Below are 19,254 nucleotides of genomic sequence, written 5' to 3'. Positions count from 1 at the left end.
TAAACACATACCTGATTTGTGTTAATATAGACTATACTGTTACATTTTCATTTTTTCTTATTTAAAAAACAAAGCCAAAATGCTACACATTTTAAAACAAGATATGACATTGCTGAGGCAATGACTCTGTTACCGTTCTCCAATGTAGCCAGGACTGCACAAACACTGTCCAGTGGACGGCACACATGTTCCCCCATTGTGGCACCGGCACTCCTGAGAGCAGTTCCTGCCAAATCGTCCCTCTGGGCACAGCTGCCCACACACAGTGCCCTTAAGACAGAGAGGGATTTACAAGGTGTTTTACCGGCCATGCGTCATTGTCTAATACAAAAACAGCATTCACCACACAGTAATCTCTCTTTGCATGGGTTCTATACACACCATCCAGCCAGCAGGACAGGCACACTCTCCAGTGACGTGGTGACACACGCCTCCATTCTGACAGGGGCAACGCTCCTCGCACTGCTGTCCATGTGTCCCGGGGGGACACAAGTCTTCACAGCTTCACAGCAGGGAGAATGAACATACACTTTTACAACCAATAATGACATATGTCCTTGTTTTTATAATAGTCCTAAAAGGCTTAAGCAATTCACAGTTAAATGGCTATATAAAAACCCAAGGATTTGTCAATCACCCTGTGTTTTAGAGAAAATAACCATAGAATGTTAATTTAACAGTTGAATCATAAAATCCTTAAAATGTTATGAGCCAGAGTTAGGAACATTCAGTTTGCTCTGTGTGTTAGTGAACCCTTTTCCTCTCTTCATTACTCACAAAGCTCCAGTGTAGCCAGGGGCACAGTTGCACTCGCCAGTGATGTGGTGGCAGGTGGCACCGTTCTGACACTGGCACTTCTGCTGACAGCCGTTTCCGTAGGCGTCGGGCTCACAGAGGTCCTCGCATCTCCAGCCCCTGTAGCCCGGAGTGCAGATGCACGCGCCTGTGATGGGGTTGCACAGACCCCGGTTCTTGCACTGGCAGCGGTTGCTACAATTTGGACCCCAGTGGTTGCTGTCACAGGCTGTGTGTGGCAGGAAACAGATCAGAGAGATGAGATGGGGGCATGCTGGCCAAATGCATCACTGGTGTCTATCTGAGGATATACAATCAATGTTGTACTCTTGGAATTTTAACAATTCTATGATAATAATACATTTCCTGCCAAGAAAAGCTATCTAAAATTTTCTGCCAATAAAACTTTGCAGAGAACCAATAAATAACCGATAAATACAAACTATAACATAAAATATCTACTACCAAAGAAAAGTATGGACACAGTTACTCATTTATGGCTGTTGCATTTTTTATATTATAGGAAAAAGACACTGAACTACGAAACAACACATTTGAGGTTATGTTATAAACAATAAAACAAGGCAAACAAGGCAAAAATGTGAACATTTGTGGGAAAAGCACGGAACTTTTGCTGTGATGGCAGCATTTCATCTTCATAAAATCTGCCAGAACCAAGTCACCACCTCAGATCCTCACAGCTGTATTTTAGACTGTTGCTTCCCAGTCTGGCCACCAAAACCCTTTTTTATGCTGTACGCTGGACTGACGGCACCCAATAAGGTTCAGCCTATGTTTTCTGCATGATGCTCATAAGAGAGCTCTTCATCATGGACCCCTGGATGGAACGTAACATTACCAAAGTGAAGGGAAGGTCAGGGGAGGTTTATATTCATGAGTCGAAACCCCAGCCAAGACCCTCACTGACCATGACTACATCTTCTTCTATGAAGGGTAGTTGATAGCACTACTGATCCTGCTCTGGTATCTGAGTGCGCCCTCAAAAGATCTGAAGGTTCCAGAAGGCAAGCCTTTAGCACAGGCTGACCACAGGTTTACTTTAGACCCCAGATTCTTCTTCAGGGAGCCTCTTTCCTGTGTTAAGGAGGAAACAGTACACCGGTCTGTACAGGGAAAAACAGAGTTCACACTCCAAGAATCTAGGAATGTGTTGCTCGTAACACTTGAATGTTCATTTGTTTGTGGTTTAAATATGGAATAAGGCAGAACCACATCTCCCGTAAACTCCCTTCTGGAATTTGGGACCAAAGGGAAAGGGGATCATTGGGAATGAGCTGAAGATTTTGGGAATGTTGAATTAGATGAGCTGGAGGGCTGGAGAATGCAAGCTGGGCAAAAGAGAAGCAGTGCCCTTTCACAACCATCTGCTAATTAGAGATTTTTAGCATGACGTAGCAGACTGAGCTGCAGTGAATGATCTCACCAGCTTTCATTCGTTTTTGAAAGGAAGCAATCGGGATTTTGGCTAAATAACCAGGCCAGTCATGGCTGACACAATCACCCTTCAAAGGACAATGATGATCCATGTGTTGTCATTCTAAGCCAATGGCAGTTTCAGGTAACTCTCTGTTCCTGAACGTACACGGTAGCTATGCCATATTCTCAGTAAAATAGGGCAGCCCTTTCCACGTGCATCATGGGGCAGAGCGGCACGTCACCGCCACCGACCGCACGTGTTATTGCTTTCCCTGATTAAAGCAGGTTGGTAGCTGATGAGAGGGCAACGCCTGCCTGCACTTGTGCATGTGTGTGCATTTGCGTGATAAATCTGACCGGCCCATTGACGTCTTCGGCTGGCTCTCTGATTTTGCGGTGGTTTGCATTAGTTCTCTGAAATGTGAACGTGACCATAGATTCCCTCCTTCTTTCGCACTTGCTGCACCACTTGTGGCTTCCATGCCGATCCATTTGCTATTCTTTATTTTACAGATGGAAACTTAGCCTGTAAAATTGTTCAGCTGTAGTAATGGGGACGTTTCCCAGACCATTGAAACAACTGTAGTGTTTCCTAGAAGTCTAATATCTCTGAATGTTTTTTACATTTTTCTCCATATCTCGTTTAGTGTTCAAAAACAAATTAAATATTTTTATCCAACATACAGTGCGTCCGGAAAGTATTTCACTTTTTCCACATTTGGACAATTCTCTACTAGATGCACGGGACATTTTGATAACACAAGTTACTTTATTCCCATAACTAGTTGTCAGAACTATGAACAAGTGTGTCATGTATGTAGTTCTAGTTATGCCTTTCCGCTGCGTAGTTCAATATAAAGTTAGGACAAAAGCCATTCAAGCAGTTTGAAAACTTTCCACGTCATGAAGAAAACTAGTCTCACTTGTTAAAACCAAGTTCCACAATCAAATTCTGTGAATTCTATAAGAATTCAGACAAATATACTGCACCAAATATTTCAATGTATAATGGTGTCAAAACTGTGCAACACTTCAATAAAATAATATTTATACAATACCAATATATGCAAATGACCGAGATGGTACGATGCACAAGACAACAAAGGTGCACGAGTGCTGTTTAACATATGATAGCCAGTACTAATAGTTAAACTGCATTGCATTGTATGAATATTTCAATTAAGTCGGATGCATTTTTCAACATATATAAAATGAACTTTAAATATCTGGGTTATGATATTAATTTGCTTTGAATTTCATTGAAATGCACGTGCACCTGAGGAGCAAGCCCTGATCGTGCCCATCTTCATGACTGGGGCTCCCAGGCGATGCCATGGATGAATGGATGGATCACCAGGCAATGCCATGGATGGGGCAGAGCAGATATTCAACATGCAGCCAGAGGATTCCCAATGTCTCCTTCTGTTTGGTTTGTGCTTTATGTGACACACAGGAGCGTGTGTGTATCCGGGACTGCTCGCCTTGAAGGAGAGCTGGAGGGTTCTCGTGGCTGTGTGTACAGTGTAGGACTTGTGAAGGTGGGCAAACTGGGAGCAGTGTCCAGCTGCATGGAGTTCTATACAGGAACAGCAGAACCAGAGGGGACTGTTTTCAATGCGAGGTGAGGTGGCTTTTTTTTTTTGCCCATTCCCATTGTTGTCCCAAATAAACTGTGTTCCTTTTTCCATACCCTCAGTGTCCATTGCTTCCATTCCCCCACAGTCGTGACAACATAAGTATTCACAGCCTTTGTTATGAGGCCCAAAATTGAGTTTCATCCTTGAGATGTTTCTGCTGCTTGGAGTCAAAAGAATTGTCTGTAGACCACAAAGACAGGATTGTCTCAAGGTACAAATCTGGGGAAGGTTACAGAAAAATGTCTGCTGCTTTGAAGGTCCCAATAAGCAGAGTGGTCTCCATCATCTGTAAGTGGAAGAAGTTCAAAACCTCCAGGACTATTCCTAGAGCTGGCTGGCCACCTAAACTGAGTGATCAGGGGAGAAAGACCTTAGTCAGAGAGGTGACCAAGAACCTGATGGTCACTCTGTCAGATTAACAGACATATGAGGACCTTCTAGAAGGACAACCATCTCTGCAGCAATCCACCAATCAGGCCTGATGGTAGAGTGGCCAGACAGAAACCACTCCTTAGTAAAATGGCACAGGGCAGCCTGACAAAGTTTGAACTCTTTGGTGTGAATGCCAGGTGTCACGTTTGGGGGAAACCAGGCACCGCTCATCTCCAGGCCAATACCATCCCTACAGTGGAGCATGGGGATGTATTTCAGCAGCAGGAACTGGGAGACTAGTCAGGATAGACTAGTCTCTTTGGAGAGATCTGAAAATGGCTATGCACTGACGCTTCCATCCACCCAAGGATAGGTGTGCAAGCTTGTGGCATCATATTCAAAAAGACCTGAGGCTGTAATTCCTGCCAAAGTTAAGTCAACAAAGTATTGCGCAAAGGATGTGAATGTGATTTCTTGAATATCTGCAATATCTGTAATATTGAGGTCAATAGCAGTCGCACAAGCATTTCACTGCATATCATATGAATGTGTATGTGACAAATAAAATTTGAATTTTGTCTGCAGAATTATGAGGGGAAAGTGCATTTAATCATTTTTTTTTTCAAATAAATCTATAACATAACAAAATGTGGAAGTAGTGATGCGCTGTGAATACCTTCCGGGGGCACTGTATATGCTACATATCAGATAATAAAGGACAAGCTAGACTTAACACAGTTTTACAGTATGTTACTGATTTAGGACATAAGGCAGATTTGATAAATGATATAAATTCTGAATAATTGTCTAGTGGTATCAGAAACCACAAGTGCCCTTCATCTATGCAGAAAAAGAACACTGGGATGGTATGATCAGAACATTACATTTTGTCTGCTATTATTTATGACACTTTGGTTCGACAACTATTGCTGTGCTCTTTGCAATGGGTGTGTGCGATGGATCTGTTTAAAAAGACAGCATGTTTCTTCGGGCAATACATAACCCCAACACTGAACTAGCAAAAGAAAAGGCTCTCACATGTTAAGAAGACTCTTGGGCACTATAAGACCTGACCCCGTCCTAGATGAAAACAAACCTAACCTTATGCTTAGAGGCAGACACTCCTCATGATGTTGCTGTAGTTTTTAAATTCAGATTATCAGCAAGGAGACAGCAAATCCAAATATGATCCCATTTATCCAGCTTGTTATGTGCAGTTTCATGGGCACGTATTGGTTCCCCAGGTTCTTCTCTCAGGCTCCCTTTTTTGTATTATTATCCATATATTCTCCAGTAGTGTTAAGTTTGTTATTATTGTTGTTATTATTATTATTATTATTAATAACAATACCTATTAGTGCACTGTTAGACTGTCCCAGTCTGTCCACGCTTTGGGTGTTAAGCAGCTCCACCATCCCACCAGTTCACTGGACTGGTGAACACCATGTGCAGGGAAAAGGTAGTATGTGCGCCCTTAGGTAAGCCTCTGTTTATACACACTAGGAGAACCAACCCCTGCACGTTAAGAGGGTCAGGTAGCCAGCTAGTGTGTTACTAACAGTTAGATTAGGGGGGTTTTATGGCTAGAAGTGTTTCTTTCTGTCCTTGCTTTAGCACCGTCCTCGGTCCCCGCCTCAGTGGTTTCACCTGTGTATGCAAATAGTGTTCATATTGTAATTAAACTTGTCGCTATATTTGTACACCTTGGCTCCATGTCCATTCCTTTTCTCTGTTGTCATATTTGGACGCTTCAGATTTGGAAGACGTTACTCAAACAAATGAGTAAAGCGTATGGCAGCGAGAACTGACCACTCGCTCTGAATGGGACCCAGAGTACCACTGACCATAAACACTATAAACGTAACTATAAACACTAAAGGTGTGTTAACAAGCAAGAATGCAAATTCTTAAACCCCTTCTTTGTGAAGTGTCCTTTCTATTGCTATGCATCCCCCTGCTCGGGTTTCCATTTCATTTGGCACTCATGCTGCAGTAGACAGACCTCCCGAGATTAATTTGGAAGGACAGTAAACGGCGCTCTTTCAGCTGCCATTCCAGCAGCACGGAATCCCAGCGTGACGTGTCTGATTCAGTTCAGGGCTTCGGAAACAGAAACAGGCACAGAGTCTTCTAAAAATAAGATGATGAAAGCTCAAGGAAAAGACATCCAGAGCCGAAATATTTGGAAAATAGTAAAATAATATGCCCTGCCCCGGCATACACACAGAATGAAGACGAAATGTAGAGGGGGAATGAGCGGTGAAAATAAGTTCGTCAGCTCCTTGGGGATGCATGCTATCTATACACACTTTTTACTTTGTTCTAGAAACTCCCAATAAACAGTGGGTTTTCGTACATAAGAAATGCTTTAAAAAAAGATTTCAGTTTGGTAATGTATATGGTAATATTATTGACAGCATTGCTAAATTGTGATTGGCAGATGACTGGCTCACAGATGCAGGTGGGTTGTGAAGGCTAGACTTCCTGGTTTTATACTGTAGAAGACATATTGACATATTCTGATCACAATCTGTTGTACATCCAAGGTGAGTGTAACAGTAGTTAGCTGTGAGCACAGCTATAAAGTGACCTTGTCTGCTGTATTTACCTCGGGCAGAGATGTAGGTGAAGGCAACATTACCCGGACATGTTCTGGCATTCATGTGGATGTTACTTTGACATGAAACATGAAACTAGGGCTGCTGCGAACAATGGAGACACAGCAGCCAGCAGAAATTGTGCAGGATGAGTTTAAGGTGTTAAACTCCAAAGATCATAATGCGATCAAGCATTTGTGAATGCAAAATCACGGCCAATCCACTGATCTAAGGGGGGCCTTCAGAAGTCATGTGGGGTCCATGTCTCTATGGCATATGAGGGGCACCTTCATTACTCTGGTGTTTTAAATGTTGTGACTGGTCAAATTCCCCTTCAGTGTTCCCTTTCATCTATTTAAATCAGCATATTTTCATTGTGAAATATTTATTATGGGTTGTAACTAGGAATTAGAGTAAGCCCATTTTTATTAAAGTTTACTAAAGACAGGATACAAGGATCTGTCCTGAAGAATCTTACCAAGCCTGGTTGCACATGGATACATCCACTGAAACTGAAAATTAGCTTTCTTTCAGATGTTCCTCAAAGGCCAGTCTGCTTTTCAGTCAACAGTATCAAGCCAGTTGTGGGTGGCAAGGAGTCTGTACCAGCCTAACAGGGTCTCAGTCCGACAGACAAAACCATCTCATAAACCAAGTGGATGCTTGAAAACAAACGTCTGGGCGAGGATGTGGAATTTCAACGGCTCTTCTGGGAAGGTAACTGTACTTCCCCTCCAATGGAGAAGACCATTTTTGCAGACAGTGGGTCTCCAACATGAAACCAGAGCTTTCCTGACAGCTGGCAGGATGGTTAGTGGTTCTTGTTGGAGGCTCAGAAAGATCATTAGCAAGAAAAAATAAATAAATGTAAAAATAAAAAATAATAATAACGTATATTCTGATAGAAAATATTGACTGCAATGGAGCTTTTCATGTGATGCCCTATTTTTGAGATCACAAGAGCCATAGCCGGAGGGTATTTCCTACATTTCCGTGTATATGTGTGTTTTCATTCGTTGGGTTTTGCCTCTTTGTGTGTAAAGAAAGGGATTTTCTACCTCATAGTTTCACGAATACCCCCAAAAATCCACAGACGTATTGTTGGGGCTCTGTGACCCGAAAGCATGAGGTAACAATGAGTCTGTTCCCTTATTCTCCTGGAGGCGATGAAATGTGTGTTACTGAGGATGTTGAGTGCGCACAGCAGCCACCACAACAGCCACAAGGCTACTTAACTAGCTAATCAAAAGGAAATGTTCGGGGCAACATTCAAGGAAACAACCCACTTCTGCCCTCAAAGGGCTGAAAACTAATCCGAGCTTTTCAAAAAAAAAAACATGCAGCCTATGTATCCAGGGCTCTTCACTGACACACCATATCCTCAATGTTAATGAGATGTGAGAACAGGCCCGGGGCATTTCCCCGTCATGCCTGATATTGATTCATGAGATGGCAGGTCAATATGCTTGTTACAGCGATCAGACCATGTATTTGTGCCCTGAAGGCAAGCCCAGATGGCCTGTGGGGATAAAGCATGAAATTGACACTGCATCCACTGGCTCGATCTGCCAGAACGAGGGATTTGTCGGTTACGGTTACTCGTGGAATATATAGGCATCTGCTGGCAATATTATTGACAGCCCTGACCAGAATTAAGGAGCGAGGGGTGTAATTAATGGCCTATATGTAATTATTTCAGTGTTCCTGAGGACGCACTGTCAAAATTACCTTGTTTGTCATTGTCAGATGATAAGCAGGTCTTGTTCCTGATAAAAAGATATACGTATACAGTTTTCCAGGAGCGATATAATGGCTCCTAAAGTCGAGCCGTGTTACCCTGAGTTCCCCTATCAACACAGTCCTCCAGTCCAACATTAATGAGGCATCAGCGGCAAGGCAGCTGGCAGAAAAACGGCATTCAAACGCCTTCAGGGCAAGTTTGGAACACAAAAATATGCTGAATAAAACTGCTCCTCGAGAATGTTTATGTAGGGATTTTTTTCCATTTTAATTGTCATGAAAAAAAATTGTCAGGCATTTCCAAACATTGTTTGCAAATTATGTGTCCTCAAATAACATATTTACTTTTTTGCAGCAAAGTGAACATGCAAGAAAACTTCTCTTATTGTATTATTTTAATGAGAAAAGGAAAATGCCGTCAACATCACTTGGATGCAATTGTCTAACACAGCACACTGCACAAGTTGCTCATTTAGATTACATCTACTAAGGGTGGCTTTCTCTGCCTTTAGAATTAGTCTGGCTGGTTCAGCACTATCAAATAATAACACCTATCATCTAATCCACCCAAAGGAGAGCAAGGTATTCCATTCCTGAAGGAGGAAGGCCCTTTAGACATAACCATACAGCCCTTATAAAAGCAATGAAATATAAGCCAGCAGGTGGTTAGTCCTTAGTCTCCTGGACCTGTGTTTGGATTTTTTCTGATAGAGAATGTATACACTCTGACAAAGCATTTTTATTCTAAGTGCTCATAATTAAAACCTAATTTTAAAAAGAGCTTGGTGAAATGGTTCTGGTTAGCAGAGGTGGAAAAATCCATGGAAATGCAGCAAAGCTTTTTTCTTTTCTTTTTTTGGGGGGGAAGTTATGAGGTGATGATTGTATGTTTGGTTCTCAGTGGAGGGCAACGGGTTTGAAACTGCCTTGTAAGATGCCTGCTTTCTGCAGTCTACTCTAGTAGTGCAGTGGGGTCAGCTGGCCAAATCATTTAAACTCGCTGTAACGCATTAAAGCCTATCCCATACCTTGGTACTCCAGACAAGAGCGACAAGGGAGCATTACTGTGGAGTTAAACCACCATGTCCGGTGGTGGGTTGAGGGGACAGGTCTGACGGTGGCGGTGGTGGTGGGTGAGGGTAAGATGGACAGCTGCAGCTGTCCTGGACTTACCGCTGGAACAGTCTGGGCCTCCCCAGCCCGGCTCACACTGGCAGGTGTTGTGGGCCACGCAGCGGCCATGGACACATTTCTCAGAACAGTGGGCTGGAGAGAAAAGGGGGAAGTTGGTGGAAGTGGTTGTGGGAAGGGGAAAGTTTAGGGGACAGAAAGGTCAGATTTCAACCCCCAGAGAACAAAATGAAACAACCATGTAAACTCAAGAGAAAACAAGGCAGAAACTATGCAAAAATGCATTATTTAAAAAAATCTATATATTTTTTAAACATCAGTACCCATGACCATAAATGTGGTTCTTCCGTTCTTGGTTGAAAAGAGAAAGATATCAGATGAAACATTAAAAAAAAAAAAATTCATCAGTCATCTGTATAACCACGACCTGAGTCAAGTCTGCAAGACCAGCAAACATCCCTATCTGGAGAGGGCCAATTCACAGTGGAAATTCAATGTAATCCATTAGAAACGCAGATCAATGGTATTATGGAAGCTTATCCATGATCCATACCAACCCAGGGTAAATACACCAAATGGGCCATGTTTTCTATTTTAATTCAGATTTTATTTGTATTAGTTACTAAAACTACATTAGATGCACAATGTTCCCTGCATGTTCTGAATCAGTCTAATTTCATGATACTCATATATCCTAGATGTTCTCCTAACGTATTGAATTTTTTTTATTGTATTCAAAATAAGCAGTAATGTCAGGAAAGAATCTGCTTCTTGTCAATGCCACATTACTGATAGCAGCAAAAACGCCTCATATCAGATGACACCATGTGATTGTGGCTGACTATACATACAACCACTTCTTTTCAGACCCAGAAGAATGTCCCCTTTGAGCTCCAAATGGTCACACTGCTACATGAAAAGCTGATTCATCAGTTATAAAGACTATTTTTGCTCTCTATGCCAAACCATGGTTTCCTTCTAGTAATTGAGTACACAGAGTTCATTTGTGACCTATAGGTTTTGGTTAAGGGGTTGGTAGTTGCTGAGTTGTTCCAAGGTTAACCAGGGCAGTGGTGGCCTAGAGGTTAAGGAAGCAGACTTGTAATCACAAGAATGTATGTTCTAATCTGCAGTACCCTTGAGCAAGTTACCATCCCCACACACTGCTCCTCGGGCGCCTTTCATGGCCGTTATGAAAATTTCACTTTGTGAGATTATTTGACATTAATATGAGTTCCCCTAGCCTGTCTGTGACAGAAATGGCAATATGTATAAAGCGTGCTTTGGCCATTCTGTTTCACCGTTTTGAGAGCAGCAGCTGATATGGTTGGATGTGGAATGTCTCCCCTTATGTCAAGTTTACCTCCCTTTTCTCATGCGTTGTCTGCCCAAAGAATTTCCCACTCTCCTAAAAAAAGTTACTCTCCTTCAATGCTTCACAAGATATTGTGTGAAGCATTGAAGGTGCTCGGTGATTGGATGTTAAAATGATCACACATGTATTTTTAGTTTTAGTTAATTAATTTGGGTTAATTAAATTTTTTCTGGAAAAAAGCTGACACTACTTCCTGTTTGCGCAGGTGTTGATTACATCATTTCCGTGAATGCTGCGCACTTCTGCGCACTATAAACAGTGCGTACTTTGGGAAATCTCATTGTGTGACTGGATAAAAGTGTCTGTAATTCTGTGCCACGGCTGAATTTCGGAAAGTGACTTCAGATATAGTATTAGGGGACAACTGAGAACTATATAAAACAAAGAGGATCATGATAGGGGACCTTTAGGGAATTCAATGGACAGGCAGTTAACCCTGTCAACCCTGAATTTTTTTGTTGTGAGTGCCATATTATGCGTTAAGACAATCACTTCACTTCACTTTCAACTACTAATTTTACTCATTACTGGATAAGGGCATGCTAAATGCCATAAATGTTAAGCCATTCGTCCATCTTTATACCATTTATCCAGGTTATTTACCTTTGAGTCAAGGCAAGATCAAGGTACTGTGCTACTACATAGTGAACACACACAGCCAAATTCACACAACTGGTAAGCTGTGATAGATATATGGAAGTACACTTCACTATGGTAGTCACCTATGAACCAGACGACAACAGTTTGAATTCACAGGTTCAAACCCCAATTACTACCATTGTGTCCCAGAGCAAGAACCTGTGTTGCTCCAGAGGGTCTGCCCCTTTAAATAAGTGTAAGTGAGGACTGTGCTGTAAATGCTGTAAAAAAAATGCTGTAAATGACTGTGGCTATGGCAGATGAACTTCTTTTTATCTACCTCACCATAGATATTGTGGAAGTGTCAACATAGGGGGAAAAACAGTAGCAGTAGCAGTATTTACAAGAATTATCCATCCATCACCATCAGGTCACAGCCAGTGATACTCACGCACACACATATCCTGGCTCTCATAGAAGCCAGGGCAGCACTGGTACTTCCGCTGGTACATGGTCTTCTCCCCCCTGCGGTACTCTAACCGGTAGCTCACCCTGCAGCAAGATAAAAAAAAAAAATTTAAATGGAAAAACATTTACAGTAAAAGCAAAGTGAAGAGCACCTGAGAAATTATTTTTTCAAAAAACAACAATATTTTTAAATCAAAAGGAAACTTCTAATATTATTCATTAAGGCTAAAGTGAGAACCCATCAACAATTTTATGTTAAGTAATAAACTGAAATGCAATTTAGCAATGCACTATATAAAAGTTTTGCAAGATTATTTCAGATCACACAATATACATGATCTACCAAAGAGACCAATGAAACCACAAAAGAGCTGCAGCAATTTACAGCAGCAACTGGCCACTTCCTGCATAAGAATTGCAAACATTTGTATAGCTTTACTGCAACATACCCCTGAAAGTATAAGTTAAAAGATTAATGCCTTTCACCAAGAGTGTCTTAGGCAGCAGCCAACAAATGAATGGTCTGCGGTATCCCTGGAACAGCCCAACCTCAATATTACAGAAAAACCCAGCAAGACAGTGGTGTTTTTATCTGAATTATTCAGTAAAAACTGCGCAAAGTACAATTTAGCCACACATCCTACACATATGAGAATATGCATGCGTCCAGCATTACACCAGCAATTCACAACTAACGGCACAATAAGCTTTATAAACATTTACAAGCAAGTGATACGTGTTAAATGGCATCAGCTGTTGCCCCCTGGGACTGGGCTCCCTTTTAACTCTCACCTGTGGCGCGTGCACTTGAACCAGTTCAGGACGTTGGTGCAGCTGGTGTAATAAATCTGGTCAAAGGGGTGGGCGTACGACACCTGCACTGTGACAGAATAGCTGGGGATGGACACACACACACACATATACACACTTGTATTAGCGCTCGTACCCTCAACCTGAAATGCAGCATGCGTGTGGTCCTGTAACTCAAGCACTAGTGGATTATAAGTGCCTTAATTAGACACTATTAGAGTTGCTGGGCATCATACAGGGATTACATATCAAGCAGCTTTCATCCATACCTCTAGTAAGAAATTGCACACACATATATACACACACAATTTTCATATCAGATGTGGGTATTTATATCCATTATGATGATGGGGAGTCGTGTAAACTAAATAATCAGCTGAAACAGTTGCTCTTTGTCGTCTTAACAGGAACAGTTGTTTCGTGGTGCTCTGAACACCCTGACAGCAGTCTTATTCCTGATTCCATTACAAGACTAACTGGCACATATGAACGTAATCATTTTAATTCATCCTTTTTCTGTAGTAGTACCCTAGTGGGTAACACACCAATCTATGAACCAAAAGACCACAAAGGTCACAGGTTCAAACCCCACTTACTACTATTGTGTCCCTGAGCAATACACTCAACCCTGAGATGTAAGTCACTTTGAACAAAGGCGTTTGATGAATACAGTAAGTGTAAACGTACTGTAGCCGCTTTCTCAAATTTCAACATTTAGAGAATATCAGCATTTCAGATAGGAGCAGACTGACAATGAACATCAGGCGAGCGAGTGTCATCTGTGAAAGAATACGCTAGAGATGTGGTCACAGTTGGAGAAGGGGTTCGACAACACAAGGTTTCTCTCTCCCTCCCTCAGTCGCTCTCACTTCCCCTTTCTTCTCTCTCTTCCTCTGTCTGAGGGAATTGTTCCATACTCAGCCACTCAGAAGCTGCAGCTGTTCCTACCGATTACCAGTGAAAGTGAATCTAGCTGGGAAAGCAGCTCTCCATCTTTGTTCTTTTCAATCTGTCTTAATGGATTTCCGAGCAGCTCCTTAATTTGGCCAACAAAATCTTATGCATAATAAAAATGTGTGTGTGTGTGAATCCATCTTCAAACAGCACCATTAGCTCAGTTCCTCAGCAGTGATATCTTCACCCCTGCAACAACCTTGAAACTCACCTTTCCCAGTGACTGCAGACATTTGGGTCCTCCAGATTTAATGAAGAGCCCATCCTCAGCAACCAGCACGTCAAGACCACCAGTACGCAGCAATCATGCCACAGGACAGAAGACATGTTATACCTGTAACAAGGAGCAATCAGAATTGACCCTATTAAACCACAAACAAATAGACTTTAATTGAATTTCGCTTGTGTGTCTGTATGAATTTCCTTAATAATTGCATCTATCATTGTTGCATTTTAATACCAAACAGGGTCAAGACCGAAGAAAAAGTAATAAATGTGGTCTGAGCTTTGTTGCTTGCCTGAATTTTTTTTTTGCTACACATTTCACCATTTTTTTTTAAATATTTTTTTACAATCTTCCCTGTCAAAGTTGTCCCACAAGCATGAGGCAGTAACCACTGCAATGCTGCGGTATGATAGTAGGATTTGCCGTGAAAATCTATTCACACTGACTTTTCAACAAATGTACTGTTCTTCCCAACCAAAGCTGTTTTCATACTGTGTTAATTTACAATAGTTTAGGAGGGCCTCATTTTTCAGTTTTCAGTGCAACAATAGAAATGTTGTGTAGTGGTATTCGATATGGTTATGGTATACACATATCTGGTATACATACAATGCCATTTTTTAAAGATGTGATTGTAATACAAACAGCATTGGTCATAATGTAAAAAGCAACACATTTTTGTCTTCTGGTTGGTACAACTCCAAAACTTTGTCATGGTAAAAAGGACGGAGAAGGCACTGGTGCACGACAAGAGTAAAACGAGAGGTTTTTTTTATAAATGAAAATACAGTGCCTGCAGCAGACCACACATACAAAAACACACACACGTCCAGGGTGGTAGTTGCCTAGTGGGTAACACACTCGCCTATGAACCAGAAGACCCAGGTTCAAATCCCGCTTACTACCATTGTGTCCCTGAGCAAGACACTTAACCCTAAGTTGCTCCAGGGGGACTGTCCCTGTAACTACTGATTGTAAGTCGCTCTGGATAAGGGCGTCTGATAAATGCTGTAAATGTAAATGTCCAATACATCATAATGCTAACATGAGGAACAACTGAAATTTAAAAAGTCCTAATTGACGGTACCTGACGTGATCAGGGCCCAACACACCTGTCAACAAACTGGTGACTAGTGACCAGGTAGTCACAACCAGTGACTAGTGATGAGAATGAAGCAATCCTGAGTCGTGACAGTTAAATATACTATGGAAAAATTCCGTTCCCAGGAGCATTCGTTATTAATTTCTCCATTGGGAATTTGGCATACAACAAAGGTTTCATTTATATTTATAAATCGCCAGAAATACATTTATAGCTGTTATTTATATTTATATATAGACAGTAGCCAGAGCCTGGACAGAATGTCAATCGCGTGGTTTGGTAAATGCCTAAAAGGAAATTCTTCATCAGCAAATAAGAGCTTAGTCAACTGATGACTACATAATACATGTTGCTATTTGTGAATCAACCAGCCCTGTCAAACTAATGTTACTGGCACGATAGCCAGCCCAACATAAACATCTTCAATATACAATTACTCAAAAAATAGTCGCAATCACACAAAACCCGACACTCAAGTGTCTGTGGTGGGGATGGATGACATTAACTGTTATATATGGATGTAACCAGAGTCTGTCAGCTGGGGACATTGTTTTTGCTTCTTCTTCTCAGATGGCAACCTAATTGAAGACAAGGTTTTGCCAAAAGCCCATCCTTCCTTCTGTGGGACATTCCTGTTTGTAAGACCATTTCCTATCTCATCCCCACTTGGTCTTGGTGGGGCACCTCTGTGGCGTTCCTAAAAATGACAGGCATCGCCACTCCATATAATTACTGGCTTAGTTAAATGTGGAATGGATTACTTTGTTGAATTTAAAGTTTTCTTAAGGCAAAGTTGAATGTCAGTGTTTCAGGGCACTGCAGGGATTTCACCAAACCAAAGCACAATGAATCCAACCAGTGCAGTTAATGGAGGCAATATCATGTCGCAACTTTGTACAAAAGGCGATCACTGGTGTCTGCTTACTTGCTAACCAATTTCATTTGTGAAGTGAAAGTGAAGTGATTGTCATTGTGATACACAGCACAGCAATCATTGATACAACGAATGTGTCCTCTACCATGACAGGCGCCTTGTGGCACCTTGGGATTCGAACTGGCAACCTTCCAATTACAGGCACGCTTCCTTAACCGCTAGGCCACCACTGTCCCAAATTTTTTTTTTTTGTAAGGGAGGTCGGCTCAGTGTTGGCTACAGGACTCGAACCCGCAGCCTTCCAGTTACGAGTCCGTCACGTTAACCACTGTTCACTCAGTGTGATGGGTTAAATGCAGAGGACAAATTTCACTGTGTGCACCATGTGCTGTGCTGCTGTGTATCACATGTGACAATCATTTCAATCACTTCACTTCATCACTTCATTACACTTTTACTAAGGTTGTGCAGATGACTGGTCAGGCTCAAAATTGATCTTGGAGTTTAATGCCAAGGAAAATTGCCACTGTATCTTTGTGGTGATATGAATGTGAATCAATGTGCTTATTTCATTAATTATACCCATATTTCAGGAGCAACATTAATAAACATGTCCAGAAACATCGCTAGAACACCAGAGACAGAGATACACAAGGCAGGGCTGTATACATGCAGGCACGGGAGGTGAAGGAGGTCAAGACAAGGCACAGGTGAACCCAATAAAGTAAGACAAGGGTCAAAAGTTCATGCTAGCTTTTGGTTTGACCTGCACTTCTTGACAAAAATCCATCAGTCCAGTGCATGGCCAGTGTTCTGTGCTCCAGGGGCTCTTTATCCTTAATGTTAAACGTATTTACATACACACAGCCATTTTCACTTTATATCTCAATCCTCGGGTTGGACATATCCTTGTTCTATATATCCTTTGAGGATAAATGCTTGGCCTAGCAGGTAAGGAAATGGGCCGCTAATGGGAAGTTTGCCACCATCCCCACACACTGCTCCCCAGGCGCCTCTAATGGCTGCTCACCTCTCTCCAAGGGTGATGGTTAAAAGCAGACAACACATTTTGTTGTGCATTGTGTGTTTTGTTTGTTGCGTGCGCTGCTGTTCTGCAGTGTTTCAAAATGGCAATCACTTCACTTTCACTGATAACGCACAACATTATCCTACTGGTGCTGACAGCCACTGCACATCCCACACAAACCACTGTATAATCATTTTAAAGTGAGTGAAAGTGAAAAAGTGATACATAGCAGCAGAGCACACGGTGCACACAGTGAAATTTGTCCTCTGCATTTATCCCATCACCCTGAGTGAGCAGTGGGCAGCCATGACCGGCCGGGGAGCAGTGTGCGGGGACGGTGCTTTGCTCACTGGCACCTTGGCGGATCGGGATTCGAACCGGCAACCTCCTGATTACGGGGCCGCTTCCTTAACCGCTAGGCCACCACTGCAGCAATCCTTATCCCAGAACTAAAGTGGCGCTACTAACAGCATTCAGTAATGAATCTTAAACATAGACAGAATACCGGCATATCAAAGGGTCCTGCTCTGCTGCTCTTTATTTAGACGTTTATTTTGGGATGGTAACATGCGAATGAACGATTCTTCACTTACTATCCTCGTCTCAAGCAAGAGCTTGGACACGGTGACACCCCAGAGGAACTGCCCCTGTAACTAACAACTGCAATCACTCCGAAGAAATGTAACCGAAGCGTAACTGAGTGGAGGCGAAATGATTCGTCACTTGCTGTAGAATAACGACCGGCAAAAAGAGCCGTAATAACAGGCGGAGTAAATGCAGTCGAAGCCTCGCTATGATCACGACCATGTTGGTCGCGGAATCCGAATGGCCGCTTGAAGCGACATGGCTCTGTCGACGGGGTCTTCGCGGGCGGTTAATGGGGGCCCCGGGACCGGCCTCCTCCGGTTTCACTGGGGGCCCGACCGCGCACAGCTGCACCTGCAAAGGCCGGGACAACTGCGGCGCGCACAAACAAGGCCATCGCTGTGTGCGTGAAAAGGGCCGTCTACCGCCGGCGCCTGAGGGGGATTTAGTGGACGGACGCAGGGCTTTGATATGCGGCACCGAAGGCCAGGCACCCAGAACCGCGCTCGCTCGTTATTATTGCCGCAGCCGCGGTGCCGGCAGGGCTCTGAAGTGGCTCCAGACTCCTGACTGGGGATGGAGGGACCGTCCCTGGATATTTACACTCCGGCACAATGTTAACCACTCCATTAACAGCGCTGAGCGTTAATCATAAACATATCACAGCATTACATCACTCTTATGGCTTTCGTGGCCGAATGGTACTGAATGTCGGTCTTCTAAAAAAAAAAAAAGCATGTGTCTAGAAAAAAATACTGTAAAATACTGAAAATATTTTTTTACTTTACTGCTCTTTTTTTTATGGCTCTTTTTCTCTTTTCTTTAAACATTGTCTTTAACTCATTTGCACACCTTCACCCTACCAGTTACGCATATTTTATGTTAAAGACGTAAAAGTGTAATATTTGGTTATGTTTGCATATTTGCATATTGGTTCATTGTATACTTGCAACATTTGCAATACTGTGGTCTGTAGTAGTCGCAAAAAACATTTCACTGCATATCATACCGTGTATGACTATAAATGTGACAATTAAAAATTTGAATTTAAAAATACTGTGGTACTGCAATACATTTAAACTCTATGCATCCATTTTTTTTTCACACCGCTGTATTTAGCACAACATTCGGTCCGTTCATCGCCTGCCGCCAGCCAGTGTTTTACTGTCTAGATGTCTACCATGAACATTCCCAACATGAAGATGTACACCCTCACAGGAGTAATACTCCAGCGTAGCACTCCAAACAATGGTCTAAATACGGGGATGGAGACTGGTTCACATTTCAAACAGGATCAATCAAACTTTACTCTGACAATTTTTTGATTTCTCTTTTAGAGAAACGACCTTAAGTCACATTTTTAAAATGGCAAAGTGTGATGAAGACAAAGTAAAAAAAACCACTACAAAACATTACATTCATATCGTTAACTTTAAATCACTAGGATGAACATGCTTCTGAGATTTTTCCACTTCTTTTCGAAAATGGGACGGGGAAAAAAAAACAACAGGTTTTAACACAGGGGTACACAGGTTGGCCCAGGAT

The 19,254-nt window shown here is 42.3% G+C and overlaps 1 protein-coding gene across 2 annotated transcripts in view; it reads right to left on the bottom strand.

Moving 5' to 3' along the window:
* Nucleotides 1–19,254, bottom strand: part of megf10 (multiple EGF-like-domains 10) — a 42,138-nt gene that overhangs the window by 19,077 nt on the left and 3,807 nt on the right. For both annotated transcript variants that reach the window (XM_028972625.1, XM_028972626.1), the window contains exons 2-8: nt 14,107–14,229; nt 12,924–13,025; nt 12,115–12,215; nt 9,752–9,844; nt 778–1,024; nt 382–502; nt 134–270 (exon numbers count right to left, since the gene is read on the bottom strand). In XM_028972625.1, coding sequence (XP_028828458.1) covers nt 134–270; nt 382–502; nt 778–1,024; nt 9,752–9,844; nt 12,115–12,215; nt 12,924–13,025; nt 14,107–14,222 — 917 coding nt within the window. In that variant the 5' untranslated portion in view covers nt 14,223–14,229. The remainder of the gene's footprint in view (nt 1–133; nt 271–381; nt 503–777; nt 1,025–9,751; nt 9,845–12,114; nt 12,216–12,923; nt 13,026–14,106; nt 14,230–19,254) is intronic.

The sequence above is a fragment of the Denticeps clupeoides genome, chromosome 3 (assembly GCF_900700375.1).
Source record: "Denticeps clupeoides chromosome 3, fDenClu1.1, whole genome shotgun sequence".
Lineage (NCBI taxonomy): Eukaryota > Metazoa > Chordata > Actinopteri > Clupeiformes > Denticipitidae > Denticeps > Denticeps clupeoides.
Note: the sequence above shows the minus strand (reverse complement) of the source record. Positions and strands in the feature narration are given on the sequence as shown.